The sequence below is a fragment of the Cygnus olor genome, chromosome 3 (assembly GCF_009769625.2).
Source record: "Cygnus olor isolate bCygOlo1 chromosome 3, bCygOlo1.pri.v2, whole genome shotgun sequence".
NCBI lineage: Eukaryota > Metazoa > Chordata > Aves > Anseriformes > Anatidae > Cygnus > Cygnus olor.
This window is the reverse complement of record NC_049171.1, coordinates 107,867,559-107,883,161: the sequence shown is the minus strand read 5'-3', so window position 1 is coordinate 107,883,161 and position 15,603 is coordinate 107,867,559. Positions and strand designations below refer to the sequence as shown.

The following is a 15,603-nucleotide window of genomic DNA, read 5'->3' as shown; positions in this document are numbered from 1 at the left end:
ATATTCACCTAGGGATGGCATTTCTCATGCCCAACTCTTTATTTCCATTAACATTTTATTGGGATTTACTGTTGTGTTTGCAATTTCTAATAAAAAAATCTGAGGTTTTCAATGACTTGTGAAATGAGCAGAGGTGTTGAAGGAATAAGGGGGCCTGGGGTGGGGGGACCTGACACATTTACATGGATACCCCTGGGCTGGAATGGCCTGTTCATCTAGGTGAAACATTTTTGGCCATTACTTAGCTGACCTATTTCTAGCAAGAAAATGATGTCCAACAGCCAGTGAGAACAGCCATACTTTGTGCATTGACTACGTGAAGGTAGAAGGGACTTAAACACAAAAATGGAGCAAAGACACTTAAGCCTTCAGTCTGGAAAGAAACTGCTCAGTGAAGAGGGGAAGGTCGTTACAAGGCCAGGTATACCCAGCTTTCCTAAACTCCCCTGCAGTCACAGAAAGACAAGTACCTTCTGATGGTGCTTCACATCTTTGGAGAAACCTGACAAATTGCTAGGCAGACGCAGTGTGAGGTGTTAGATACACTATGGGTCACACTAGGTCTGTGCAAAGAAAGGCACGTGACCCTTCGAAGCAAATCAGATGCCAGCTGAAAACCATAACCCAGATATCACAGGGCTTTTTTAGCAGAAAACTAAGCAAGTCTCGTTCAGAAGGAAGTCTCTGCTCAGTCACAGTGAGCACTTTCTCTGTGGTGTTCAGGATGAGGTGGGACATGTATGTGGTACTGCCAATGATGGGAAGCAAGGTGGAGTGATGCCTACAGCAAAGCATAAAAGCTGAGATGCATCTAGTTAGACTATATGATGCAGGGTCCAATTAGCACTTAGAAAACAAATATATATTTTTAAAGGGAGTGTAATAGCTAGAGAACACTGGATGTGAACACTGCTGAAATTATTGACATTCAAGCAGATAAGGGTATGAAGGCATGTGTAAAACTAAGAGGTAGTGACCTTTGCGGCCCTTGGTCCCCACTGCCACCCCTGTCCCTCTTGCACTAGACACTCTGCAGAACAAAGAGATTCTCTCTCCTTGGAGCACTTCCTATTAACAGCCATCAAATTAATTTTGCTGCAAGAAAGCCAGGATAGAGTTGATGCCTGAACTTCCAAGGGCAGGAGGAATTTCATATTTGGAAGTAAGCCCTGGGGGTTCTCCAGATCCCACAACCCACGTAGGTGCAACGCATGGTTTGTTTGGGCTGTGAAAGCAGACCACTAGCTCATCCAGCATGGTTTAATAACAGATGAGAGGTGAACTGGGCTTAGTGAGACAATTATAGACACTAATTTCCAAACAATGTGCACTGAAATTTGCTACTCTTGACCTTAAATAAAACATCCATATTCATATTCTTCATCAGTGCAAGTCGATGTGCTTCTAATGTGATTTAAGTTAAGCTAAGCTATAAGAAGAAGCTACCCTCTCAGTGCTGCCATCCTAAATACGAGTGGAAAACCATCATTTTCCACATGTTGGAGTATGGGGATGGATTTGGAAAAAACATCTGCGCAATAATTTTTTGAAACATATTGAGCAGCCAAAATATGGCCACTAGTGCATGGCAATGCTTATATATATAAACGAGTATTTGCAAAATCAGGAGTTGTTTATGTGTTTTATTAAATGACTGCTACTAAGTCACCATTCTGGTGGTGAGAAAGTGGCTGGATGAAAACTAACACAATTTCTTCTGCTTTGGCAGGCAGACCACTTACTGCATAGAAATAAGAGTTTTAAAAGCAGCATTATTAAAGAAGAGAAAAGACTCATAATTCAAGTTACGGTGAGTGGCTGGAATTTCAATAATTTATTTTATCCCTTTTTGCCATGTTTTACAAAATACGTGCATTTATATAGTTGTGGTTTCCAAGTATACGAGATTTTTAGCCAGTGCTTGGCTTCAAGTGGTGGAATAACTGCTTGTCACAGAGTATTGAATTCAGACCAGCTACACACGGGAGTAAATTTAGGAACATACCCAGGTCTGCATCTTAATTAAGGGTCTTGGTTTTTTGTACTCAACTGCATTACATTGAAACAAACAATGTCTCTGTGGAAAGAAGCAACAGTTTAGATCGCTCTGAAGGCAATGCCAGTGTTGAAGTGAGTAGACGAATGACAGATATATCACCAGTATAAAACCAGTGTCACTCTGAACCTTGGGTGATAGCTTTAATAGTACAGTTCATTAATAATGCATGTGTTTCCTTCTTGAAAAGGATATTGTTATTTAAGTTGCAACTGTTGCTATTTTTTTTCATTATTCTAATTGTCTTATTAATTACAAGCAAGCTCTTTTACAGCTTGTAAAGGGCCCGAGCACACTATGTACTTTTCTTTACATACTACAGGAGCACAGGTAAGCAAGCAAGAAACAGTTCCCTACAGTCTAAGTGTACACAGTCTGACAGCTTTTGTTGTATTTGATATATATATCAGATGCCACAAGTTTGCCAAAGAATATAAATTAGTGGCATTTCTGGAAGATGCACACTGTCCTCCTCTCTCAGGAAGTCAGGCTTTTCATCAGTTTTCAGGAGTAGGGCTGTATGATGGTTACAAAGCCATGCTTCAGGAACACATCTACCCATGTGGAGCCATTCTGAGCATCCAGAACATATCCCTGCAAAACAAAACCATGTGAAGGTCTTCCAAGGAAATTCAGGGATGTGTAGGCAAGAAATCAAGGTTTGATATCCTGATATGGAAAAGCAGTCATATTCTATTAGCAGAAGTTCTGAAGTTAAGTAAACAAGCTAATATGGTATATGGGTAGTAGATACTGCATTGGATCATGAGCTTGAACCCAATGATGTTTAAAACCTGTTGCCTACAGGCATATGAAACTTTTTCTCCTGTGTAGGGATACCTAACTGTCTCTGAAGTGGAGAGGTGGTTGAGTGAAGAGCAGCCTGTTTGTGACAGTGTGGATAATCTTTCAGGCTGAGATCTCTTAATTGCCAGTGCCTGAGCAGATTTGTGTTTATCTCTCTCCATGTGCCAAACCTGGGTATCATTCCTTGTAAGTAAGGAGCGGAAAAGAGAGGCTGGAAATCTGGCTGACAGACTTCCCACTAACTTGTCTTGTGCTGCTTACTCCACTCCTCTGGGACAACTGAGCTGAGTCTCTAGGAGGAGAAGAGCCACTGAGCAAGAAAAGCCACGGATGTTCCCAGATGACCAGGCCTGCATTTATACCAGTCATTCCAGAGGTCACTTACACCTTCAGAAACAGAAGATTAAGACAGCACTGATATTTTCAATTTACATGTAGCTGTTTATCTGGGAGTGGAACAATGTCAAATGCAGAGAGGCCAGAGGCAGCTAATTGCACATGCCAGTTAAGATTTTAGTGAAGGAGAGAGGAAGTGAGAAAAGGAGAAACAAATAGGTACCAATTTATGAAACATAGCACTGTAATGACAAGAGACTGAAAAAAAAAAAAGTTTGCTGCAATTAGGCACACATAATAAATAGCAGGAGAATATAAGCAGCTCTCTTTGGTGCCCCTTTACTTCTCTGGATTTTGAGATTTGTTGTCATTTGCATGCTATATCCAAAAATATCCTACCACTTCACTGCTTTAAGCACGGGTACCTTCCCTGAACTCTTCCTTTACTCAATTCTTGAGGCTGGAGCACACTCAACTCTTGCTTGAATTAACTGCAAGAGGACATCTTAAGTGCACACAAACCTATGCACATTTGGACACATATATTTAATAGCTGATGTAAATAAAATCACTGTAAATCAGATGCCATCATTGGAAAAAAAAATCAAAAGCCTTTGGGTGAAGTTTTGATGAGGATAATTCTTGTTTTTAGGGAAAAAATTACAGCTTTCCTGCCATTGTCAGCTGATCTCTGTGCTGCGCGGGGGTGGCATTCGTGTTTTGCAAATGGGCCCGGGCTATCCGCATGGAGCTGCAGCTCTGCTCACTGTCGTTAAGCTTCCTTCGAAACTTTCTGAAACAGTTTTTTTACACCTGCCCACACAGAGAATGACACACTCGCAGGGCTGTGCGGGGAACTTAGCAACACACTTGTGCGGGGAAGCCACACAGCCATCAGCAGCCTGATCTCAGCCACCTCCTGGTGTCTGCGCCCGCTCTTTCCCTAAGCTTTCCCTGAGATGGCTGCAAAGACACCAGCACTCACTGCTGGGGGTCTTGCCTCAAACAATCCTTCCCATCAGTAATCTGAGGCAGAGCTTGTAGGTGCACCAACCATGGCAAACTTCACTCTTTCTCCCGGCTGTTCTCCCGACTATTCCCCTTCAGCAACCACCCCAGACCTCTGGTTGGTACAACAGAGAAGTGCCATCTGCAGCGAAGACCTGAGGTGGGCCAGGGACAGGACACCTCCTGAAAGTTTGATTCTATAGTTGCGTCTTATGAAACAGACCCCAGATTGTGTTCAGACTGCTTTTTTGGTACGCAAGAGCCCACGTGAGAACCGAATGCAGTGACCTTATTTCATATGTGTTCATATGAATCCTTGGAAATCTCTTCTCTACCAGTGCCAGGCTTGGAGGAGAGACCACTCTTTGAGATGTCAAAAAGCTAAATGTCACTGCTTACTCCATCAGCAGTACTGCTCTCCCCTCAAGAACTCTTAACGAGAAAAAAAACTACAAGCTTGTATAACATGAAAAGCAGACGCACCAAGAGAGACAAGACTTCCTATACTTGGCCTCCAGTAGTGGGAAACAACAGATTCCCTAGGAATGTAGAAGGGCAGGGTAAGGACAACATGCCTTTTCCCCTTAGCAGTGCCTTCGTCTTCAAGGAAGGCTGCTTGGAAGGTTACTATGCGGCAGAAGTGGCTTCAAGATCTCAAGTCCCTTTATTTGTTTTGTTCATTTCTTTTTTGCTGTGAAGATCTCAGCAGAAACATCAGCCTGCCTAAAATAGTCACTGACAGATCTTAAATATTAATAAACATATCTGCCTTCTGTAATTTGAAGCAATGTTCCAGATCGGGGTGCTGCAAAAGCAGCTGTTTGCTTGCAAGATCTGGCTGAAGAGGAGGCGCACGTCAAAAGGGGGATGTGCAGAATGCAGAATTTGCAAAAGAGGGTGATGGAAATAGCTGTGACTGCTAGCAGAGCATGCAGTAAAAGTCCTCCAGTTGTAAGTGGGTAAGTTACATTGAAGGAAATAGTTGTCGGCTGGTGTAGATATATAGCCCCAAATGCCTAAAATACAGGTCCCAAAGGGGAATTCATCACAGACTTTTCTTTACCAGTAAACTTGAAAAGCAGAAGCCTAGATTTACAGAAGTAAACAGCAGGGTCTGGCTGGGAATTTTCCCTGAAAGTGTTTTATGTTTGTTTGCCTGTATATGAAATTTGATAGAACAGTTCTCTGTGAAGATTTTCCTAGGAAAGTGTAAAAAAGTGCCAAAAAAATGGAAAACACTTCAGTTCCAATACTCTACTGCAGTGCTGCTCCAAGGGAGCTGCAGTTTGCCTGCCCTAAGTCTCCATCTCTTCTGAGGTCCAGTGTCCCTACTGGGACTGCCTCTCCACCACGATGCCCCATGGCCAGGGAGCCCTGGGATGCTCCTCCACAGGGTCCTGCCAACTGAAGAGCAGGAATATAAGGCAGAATGTTATTTCTGTATGGAGACATAGTGTTTTAGCTGAAAACCTGGGTTTTCTGTTGTTTTGCTTTGCCTATTGCATTCTCACTAAAGTTTTTTCTTGTTCTTTTTGAACTCTTTTTTACAGGGAGATTTAAAAAAAAAAAAAAAAGCTCTGCTTTTAGACTAGCCGTCAAACCCTTTTTGATGGCCATAAATATATCAACACAGCCTGCTGGTACGAACTGATAACTATTCTTAGTCATGCAGTATGGGTTTACTGAACATTAAGAAACCCTCATGACCAAGCACTTTTCCTCCTGCTTTACCAAAACCAATCTTTTATTTTCAGAGTATAGGGGGTTAGTATAATAAAGCACCAAATAAGTAAATGCTAGCCTCAAAATACACAGTGTTGAAGTCAGCAATCCTGCAAAACCAGTTAGCTCACCATCTAGGAAAGCTGCCAAAATAGTGCATCATACCCAGCTCTCATATATCAGACCAAGCAAATCCGAGCAAGTTACAAACGTGCTAGAGCTCTTCTGTCAGTTTGGTGAGATTACCTTCACCAACCAAAGGACATAAAAGCTGAAGAAAGAAGTGAAGCACAGACTGTCCTGCAGAGATGAACACGATGCCCAACAGCCAGGGAATTGAACAAAGCCTGGCTGTGCAGACAGGACGAAGAACAGCTCGCTGATAACAAGAACAATTCAGAAGGAACCACCCCAGCAGCTTGATCTGTCCCATCCCTCGGAAACAGAGTACAGAGGAAGTAAGCAGAGATAATTTCATATCATTATGGTACCTTTTCTGCATCAGATTGCAATCACTCCCACTTTCCTGTGTAACATTCCTAATTCTGGGGTCCAGCAGTTTTTTAGGGAACACTCTCCACTTTAAACACAGCTCAAGCTTTGAAGAACAAAGGAAATTAATTTTGCTGTCTGTCTGTATTATTACTTGTCCCCACTGTGTATTAAGAAGCTCCAGCTGAGAGCAGAATGCCTAGTGTGTCCTGGGCTGCAGAAAGCTGTGAGGAGGACATGAGGTTCATTTCCAGTGGCCTGTGAGGAGTCAGACTCTGCTGCAGTGAAGCAAATGTGGAAAATTTGCCTGTTCTCTGAGCAGAATGCTGGCAAAAACCTCTAGATTTAGACTGAGAATTAGCTGAAATCCAAACATTCTGTGAGCTCAACTTTTTATTTTTTTTGTATCATAGTATTAAGTGAAATCCAAAACCTGATTTTTAAATTGACTTATTTATTTATTTATTTGCTTGTTTGTTTATTTTTGTGACAAATGGAGAATGATACTTGGGAAGATTTGAGTCTCCAGGTTTGCAAATTGTCTTTTGGTCATTTGACCTACCCATTTCCCTTCTCTTTATGAAAAGCATTGAAAATTCAGGACCAGAATTTCAACCCAAGCTGAATTTTTGGAGTCTGGAAAGAGTTCTTAGGATGGAAAATTATTTTTTTCTCAAGTTGATGGAGAACCTACTGGTGGGAAGAGGAAGGCATCAGGTCTTTACTGCAAACTCTACCCTGGTCCTTGAAAAAAATGAACTACTTTTCAGTCCCATCCACCTGCCTCTGTGGCTTAAAAGAGTGCTGCCATTATGCTTGCTAAACAGAATGGCAACCCTGGCAAAAGAGAAAGTAGTAGCCCACTAAGATCTGTAAATGGGCTAGTTCAGAAAAGGCTGCAAACACATCAGTTATCGGGTAGCCAGTAAACTAATTCAAGACTGAGAGAGATTGCTGTTGTGTGAAATTACACATGGGTATGCCTTTTTTTTTTTTTTCCCTGAAGTACGCTGAAATTACAGAGCACAGGGCAGAGGCACGGCAATAGATCGGTTCCAGTGTATATCAAACTGGCATCAAGAGAGGGTTTTAGCAAAACCAATGATCTTTTTGAAACCTCGAGCTCTGCCTATAAATGTTACAAAACTATTCCTGAGGGTTCATCTCACCTGTTCTCCATTCCCTACCAAGGTAAGGTAATATAGCTTTTCCCTATTTTTAGCTACTAGAAAGATTTTCCTAAAGTCTAATCCAGACTCACCTCACTGCAATCTAGGGCTGAGTTTTTTAACTGTCCTGGAGTGGACATGGAGAAGAGTTTACTCCCTCCTAGTCTGCATCTGCCTTTCTCATACTTGGAGACCACTCCTTCATTTTTCCCTGGAAACCTCCTCTCCAGACTTTTGCTCTGCTCTGCTCTACAGCAGCAAGCAGTCTTAGCTGGCATTCAGGAGCTGGTAACACTGCCACACACTGAAAATGTAGGCAATAGCAAGAAGGGAGGGCTGGCACAGGCAGAGATAATAATACGTATTATACTGAACTTTATGTCAGGACCAGAAGGCTCTTTATTACATGATTTTCTTCTTTACTGCTCCCAACAGAACACCAAATGCATATATTAGACTGTAAACCTCTACAATGCAATCTATGTAAATCACAGATATAAAGCCATGTAATGTTCCCTCATGGTGATCCAACATCGGCATCATCACCACTGTCAAAGCCAACAGGGGCTCATTATTGCCTTCACAGCCATGTCTTTGCTGGCTGAGATAACAGAAAGCATTTTTTCCTTGCTTGGGTTGCACCCCCCAGCTCAGCCAGCCTGGCTAAGGGGCCAGCAGCTCCTTTTGTTGGAGAGGTGCTGGCATGAAAGCTGATCGACAGGGGCTGTGTAATCAAAGCTCTGCTAAGTTATCACCCAAAGCTGCTCTGTTGTATCCTGCTGGAGGTATCTAGGAGCTGGAGGCAGAGCTAAGCCCTGGAGAGCAGGAACCTCAAATGTTCATATAATGTCTGTTCAGTTATTTTGTTACTGCTTGGAAATTTCCTTGCAGTTGAGGGGATTTGAGAGGGATTGAGTGAAAGGGGCTTTCTGAGAATGGTGCACAGCTGGAGGAAGGGGCCAGAGAATCTCTGGGCACAGACCTTCCCAACATAAGGACACTTAAGAAATTCTAGAAGATAAACCCAGGAAGGGTCAAGACAAGCGTTAACCTTGACTGGTAGGTCATGGTAACCCAGTCTTGAGTTTTGGGGGGCCCTAAATTGGCTTTCAGCCCATTTCTGGTACTGGGGATGCTTGTGCCTCTTGCAGCAGCTGCAGGGAATCTGCCCACAGACAGCTTTTTGCTTCACGCTCGCCTCTGAGAAGGCAGGTTCACTTGCTGTGAAAGATGCTGTTTGAAGAAGCTTCACTAGAGGAAAACTGGTTTGTGAAACAATCGGGAGCCCTTGCTGGTGAAATGATCAGTGGCACGTAATTTTGTGTTAAGAGGCATTTGCCTCCTGAGGGCTGTGCTAATGGAGTCTGACTGGGTGTTGATTTGGCTATCCTTCACTGCTAGGTAGACAGATACCCTTTTCCACAGGCGGGCAGGCTGCGAGTTAATGATCCTTCCTCACAGGGGCTCGCAGGCAGCGAGCTGTGACGGAGATCCCCATGACAGACAGCTCATCAGAGAGGTCAGCGCATCCCTGGGGGGACCCTGCCTTGCCAGGCCACTCTGCCAAGCTGGGAGAGCCTGGGGTAAGCTCAGATAACTTCGTCTTCAGCCTGGCACAATGCACCTGCTGACTAATAAAGGTGTCAGTTGGTTGCACTGCATTTAGGAGCCCCAGAAGTGAGCTGGTATGCCACAACCCTATATTTCCAAAAGATGGTCCCAGCCTCACAGGCAGGCAGTGAAGGGCAGGGTTTTGACGAGTGTCCTTCAGCCTCCTCTGAAGGGAACTGGATCCAGCCATGCCAGGCACTCCACAAAGATGCAGTAACAGACCAGTTCTCCTCTGCCACCTTTTGTTTCAAGGCCTGCCTCTCTGGATTTCCAGCAAGTCACCTTTCCCTCTAGCATCCAGATTTTTGACTGCTCAGCCTGAGGTGTCTCTCACCAGGGGTGCTCTAGGACATCTTATTGTTCCCAATGAGTTCCACCAGTAGTTCGTGAAAACCAATAGATCTGAAAATTAAACCATTAAATCCAAACTAAGTCACCAAAAGCGACTCATGACAAAGCAGTTGTGGGAAGTGATGTAAGCAAGAATACACAGAGGGAAAAATGGGAAGGAGTGGGAACAAGCTCTTTATCTTTGGAAAGGCTCTCAGGCTGAAAAGGTAAGATCTGCTTCAGTCTCATTTGATGCCTCATGGAGATTGGCATTGACTTCATGCTCCTTGCTCTCAGACCTAGGGTGATACACACAAATGACCGAGGAATATCTTACTCCTTCCCATTCTTTGAGAGAACATTGTGTCTGTCTCTAACATGGTTTTCTTGTTTACCATTCTAAATAACAACCTGGTGGTGGCAGACAGATGGGCAAGATGAACTTAAAGGTCTTTGCCATGCCTAATGTCTGATTTTATGAGTCATTTCAGTCAGAAGGAAAGGGGAGATGAAATGTTTGAATGGAGCTAAAAGACATGACATCATGGTTCTGTTTCCTTTCTTTGAAATTAGCAATAAACCGAATTATGCTCAGCCACTTATCATTAACAAAAAATCTTTAACTTGCTTTTTCCAAAATATGTTTCCCCTCTCTCCTAAATCAATTCACTAGAGAAAGGAGGCTTTCTCTTGTATACGCACAGCAGAGCAATTTGGCCTTTGAAGAAGTAATAGAATTTCAGGCATCACAAACAAATCAGCAATGTCTCAGCTGTACGTACATCCAAACAGCAACTGAAATATTTAACTGCAGCCTTTAGCGGCATTTTTTGTTCTGGCTGCTCAGTTGAACATCCTGTCCTGCTGGGTTGGCTAAAATGCCCTGGTGATATCCTCTTGGCATTGCTGTTCGTGCCTTTCAGAGCACTGCTTCACGTAGCCGACTTCATTTTAAGGTGAGAATTGGGGGTTTTCCTCAGAGGACTTCGCTGCACAGTGAAATTCTCAGTGACACATAATGTCACATGAAGTGGCATTCACCCACAAAAGGTCCTGAGCTGCTTCAAGGACACCACGTCATTCATGAGCCTTATGCAGATAGGGTCTCATTCACACATGCCTCTCTCCATTCCCCCCTGCCTTGGAGCACAGGAGTCCTTTGCCCCAACACAGCCCACTCCCTCCTGACACCTCCTATCCCTGCTCCAGCTCTTTGCTGCAGAAAAGGAGGGTCACAACTTGCCAGGCTGAAGGAAGGAGGAGCACTGCTTGTCTTCTCCTGTGCTCTGATGTTGGTTGAAGCAATGCCTGGCTACAACAAGGGGTTTGAGAAAAAGACACAGCAACAGCAGAGGGTAACCAGCTATGGGCTGCAGTTTCATCTGTGATGCTTGCTGTGACAGTACAGGGGTATCGGAGAGTAATTCACAGCCTCCTGAAAGCCTACCTCTTCAATCCTGACAGCTCAGCAACCCCTGAGACTTTACGTAAGGAGAGAGGGGACAGAGCCTCCCGATGCAAGCACAGGTTGCATGAGTTGACTTGCCCATTTCAGAGTGATTAAAATGTTGGCAGTGAGAAAAGAGCTTCCCAGATCACATCAGGGCTACTGCTTTGATTTCTCTTCCCTGCTTGTCTCCCAAGATTGAGACTCCCTGGTTCTGTTATGCACATGGTACAGAGAATAAATAGGGATTACTACATATAAGTATAAGCAGGTATTTGTTTCTGTAACTCCAGGGGTGTAAAACCAACCCTAGAAATGTCTTACTTAAACATTGCATCTTGCCTACGCTCTTTGCCATCCCTATGCTGCAGACCTCCCTAATCAACATGGACAGAAATCCTTTCCCCACACATGACCAGATTTTCCTTTTCCAGCTTAGAGAAGTCTCCCTTTGTCCTTGCTGCTTTGTTCCATCCACACCAATGCCCTTCAGACCCTTCCAGCGGTCACTTGGTTGTTGCATTGCTTGCTCCAACCTCATCCACGTTTTTGACCACAAACTCTCCCATGCAAGCTGAAAGAGCAGTTTGTTTTCAGGGCTTCAAGAGCACAGGCTGAAAATAAAATCCAGACACTAGACAGCAAACTCTACAAAAAAAAAAATAAAAAGTAATCTACCTCTGTGACCACGATGAAGTATGAGGACTTGCCAAAATAGCAATATAGCAAGCAGGTAATTTTTCTTTTTTTTTTTTTTTTTTTTTTTTAAGGAGTGGATGGCATTTGATCCTACTGCTGAATATCTCTTCTGAACTGTTTATGGCCAAGGAGGTTTCAGGTCTTATGTGTCATTTTGTAGAAATCCAGACATTACAGCTCACCTTGTCTAAACTACCCCCACACGGTAACACCTTCCCAGATCTCAGGGGACAGTGATCTACATCTCCAAGAGACCTCATGCTCAAATATGCTCCTCATGCTCCAGTTTCTGCAAAGGTGGAGGTGCAGGTAGCTGTTGTCAAGGCTTTCAGTGCAGCAATGGGCTCTGCAGTCAAGTCCTGTGGGACTGCTCCTTGCGATGATGAGGACACTGCTCTGCCTGATTGTCACCCCCAGCTACCAGCTTCCCTTCTCTTGTAGAACAACCCTCATTTTGCTGCTCCCTGACACCTCTGAGCAAAGAACATCACTGAGAAATGATTTTCACAGGATGAATGGCAATGTATGAAAAACTGGTGTTACATTGCCTATCGTAGTTTTACCCTGAGATTTACCTATGCTTATGACATTGGTTTGAGGTTATTATCAGTACTGAAATTACTATAATACTCTGCTCCATCTGGTCACCTTAAAATGGAAGCCTTGGTATCCCCTAACTGGATGCCCCAGAAAGACCTGAACAGGGTTTACAGATAGTGTCATTTCTACATTTTATCCTTAATCCTCATTGTGCAGTTGCTAGGAACAATGATCTTATTTGCTTTGCTAATAAGTGCAGCCACATATGATGAACACTCCAGGTTGGGGAGGTACAGGTTGGTAGAGATATTGAACATACTGGAAGGGTGATTTTATGCTGATAATACTGTCACCACCCTGTGCTCATAGTGGAGATAGCAGATGATGCATGTTCTGCCAAAGAGATTTCACAGAGGTTGTGATTTTCCTTTGCGCTGAGCTATGACAGCAATCTCTCAGCTTAATTAGCAATTGCCGAAATATGTCACACTTGGTAGGAGGTAAATTATTTTGGCCTTATCAAATCATTTTCAAACATGCTGTTTCCTTTGCGGTCACAAAAACATTAAAACCTCAAATCAGCAAGGGAACTGGTACAAGGGAAAAAAAAAGGTTTTGCTATAATATCAGGGCTTTGTAACAAAACAGTGAATATACAAGTATCTCTGCTCCAGGTTTCACTGTGACATGGATCACTGTAATATTGTTCAGGTCTGGCTGACTTCCCAAAATGAGGGGAAGCAGCTATTTCCCCAAAATCATGTTGTGGCAAACAGCCAGTCAATGTAATCTTCACACATATCCCATTTCAAAAGCAAAACAGAAGCTCCCTAGCTCATAATGGAGCTCCAGGTATGATCTGCAGCATTGAGAGATGTTCAGATCTTGACCCTTTTTTTTTTTAGTTTCTTAATATTTTCTTTGTTTCTTGCCAAAGAGCAGCATTTTTAACATCTAAAGACAGAATTCTCACTTTTGACTGTACTGGGTACCCCTATGTGTGGGCAGTGGAGTAAGCAGGAAAGTTCTTGCTCGTTGGGAAGATGCTACAGCACAGCATCAGCTGGCTGACCTTGCAAGAGGAAAACCAATCCCATCGCCCTGGTAGTGCCCCCATTCAGGTCCTTCTTCTCCCTGTGGGCTCAAGAAGACACCACACAACTCTTTGGAAAAGCATTTCCCATCCCGCAGACTGAAAGTGTCCTGGGGCGATGTGGCTGAGCACAGCCACTCAACTGAACCAGCAGACCTGTCTGACAGTGGCTGAATCACTCTGCCTAGCTGGTTTTCCATATCCTGCAAACTCTCCATGTGGAAAACAGCCAATTTGCCATCTGGTAAGAAACATCATATATATGACTTAGGTTTAAGAAAAAGTAAATAAAAAAGCTTTTTTTTTTTTTTTTTTCTTTAGCCTTAACTTCTTCCTTGGACATCTCCTTTGGCTGCTGCTGGAGCCAGGACAGTAGGCTAGCAGCACCCTGGGCTGGACAGGGACAAGCCTCTATGGGAAGCAAGCATTTCACAAGTCCCTGTAAGCCTGGCCTGTACCACTCTTTCTTCCTCCACCCAGCTTTTGGAAGAACTACCTTGGACTTTTGGAACCAGGTTGAAGGCCTCAATTGCCTTTGCTGTGCATAAACCTTCCCCACTAAACACCACACCACTGGCAGGCTCTTTCCTCCCTCCTTCCTCAGGATACCTCTCCAAAGTCCCAAGTGACCATGGAGGACAAAAATCTCTCACCCTCAGAGGTTTTGCTTTTGAAACTTTCTGTCTGAGAAGAAGTTAATGAATATGACTGCTTTTTCCATGCTGATAAATAACAGCAACTTGAATCCCACTGGCTTCCAATGCAATCCATGTTCTTGTGACTCTCTGGGTTTTAAAGACGAGAAGGAAATTTCCTGGCACTAAAGGGCAAGCCCCAATCTCAGCACACTTCCATTGATGTTCCCTGCGTGTCTGCTCCTCATGGGGCTGCTCAGCTCCACGGGGTTGCTCTGTTCACTTCCTTTGAGAAAAACACCTTCCTGTGTGCAATACGTCATGAAAGGCAGATTTATCTCTCCTCTGACACAGCCACACTCCGGTGTCCCTGTTTCAGCTCTTCAAGCACTGTAATTTATGTGATTCTCACCCGTCACCCCAGCAACATCCAGGACAACACACAGGGAACCTAAGTTCAACCTACAGACAGCGGTGGTACGACTGCACCCAGCAGGATGCTGCTTTGTCTTTCAAGCTACGTGTAACAGTATGCTTTCTGCTGGATAGATGACTCCTTCCCATACTTTCTTGTATATTTGAGAAGATATTTCCTGGTATAAAGGGTATTGATACTAAGCCTGTGTTACAGGGGTGGGCTGCCTGAAGTGTGCTGCATTAATTAAAACAGTATAATTTCTGCTTGTAATTAATCCCTAATAGGTTTTGAAGATTGGCTCGTTCATTCATCCTGGGACATGGTAAATGGGAAATTTCTTGATAAAGGAGCACTGGGCCCAAGGGGCAGAGAGATCAACACCAAGGTGTGCAGAGGCTGACTGCACGGCTGGAAAGGCAGGAGGAGAGAGGCTGTGCAATGGCCAGAGAGTCTTGGTCATGGTGCCTTCCAACAGGCACCATGTAGATTCCCCTCCTTTTGTACTCTCTGCAAATAAAGAGGAAGCAAGACTCAGGCTCAGCCTCTTTTTTTGTACCAAAAAAACCCTCCATGCCAAATCTAGCAGAGGCACAGGCAGCCTTCAAACATACTTGCTGCTGCTTCACATAATGACAGATAAGAGAAATGCAACAGAAACCTCTGCCACTATGAATGCATTAAGGACTGAATCACCATATAAATCCGGAACAGGTACTTCCAAGGGCAAGCGAGTGCTGCTATTGCAGTATTCCTACCACAGCTTGCTCCTGCCAACAGGTCGAGCAATGACCCTTCTCAGCATATTGACAAAACTGCTTGACGACGGGAGGAACCTCCAGTGAGGATGGACTTTGCAGAAGTTTACTCAGCTCCCTGTTCTTACCCAGTGCACTGGCAGTGTGATCTGCCCAAATAGTGGGTGTTGTGTGTGCCTGGTGGTTATGGATGCAAAGGCTGCTAGAGACAGGCATCACCCACAGGGAGCTGCATCATCAGGAGAAGCAAGAATGCTACTGTTACCTTTTCATGATGAGCGTCTTTCTGCTCTTGAGTCCTCAATTCCCTCAATGAAGCAGAGCCAATGTGCTGCCCCATTTAGAGGTAGTGTGTATGGAGCAAGGGCTGATCTGGGTCTGATGTTCGCACAGAAATACAGGAACCCTGAACTGAGACACTCTTGGTTTCAACCCAAGCTACAGTGAAAAGTTGCTCTTTGAGATTACCTTCATTTTTGCTTAAA

The 15,603-nt window shown here is 44.0% G+C and overlaps 1 protein-coding gene and 1 long non-coding RNA gene across 4 annotated transcripts in view; one reads left to right on the top strand and one right to left on the bottom strand.

Moving 5' to 3' along the window:
- Window positions 1-15,603, bottom strand: part of SYNDIG1 (synapse differentiation inducing 1) — a 104,317-nt gene that overhangs the window by 51,690 nt on the left and 37,024 nt on the right. Inside the window, exon 4 of one of the 3 annotated variants that reach the window (XM_040553653.1) lies at window positions 1,822-2,650. The exons of the other annotated variants lie outside the window; for them this stretch is intronic. Coding sequence (XP_040409587.1) covers window positions 2,561-2,650 — 90 coding nt within the window. The 3' untranslated portion in view covers window positions 1,822-2,560. Of the gene's footprint in view, window positions 1-1,821; window positions 2,651-15,603 lie in introns of those variants that run through there. 3 annotated transcript variants of the gene reach the window in all.
- LOC121068477 lies at window positions 5,467-14,887 on the top strand. The gene is made up of 2 exons (XR_005818906.1): window positions 5,467-6,387; window positions 13,632-14,887. It is a non-coding gene; the product is annotated as an uncharacterized LOC121068477 (long non-coding RNA).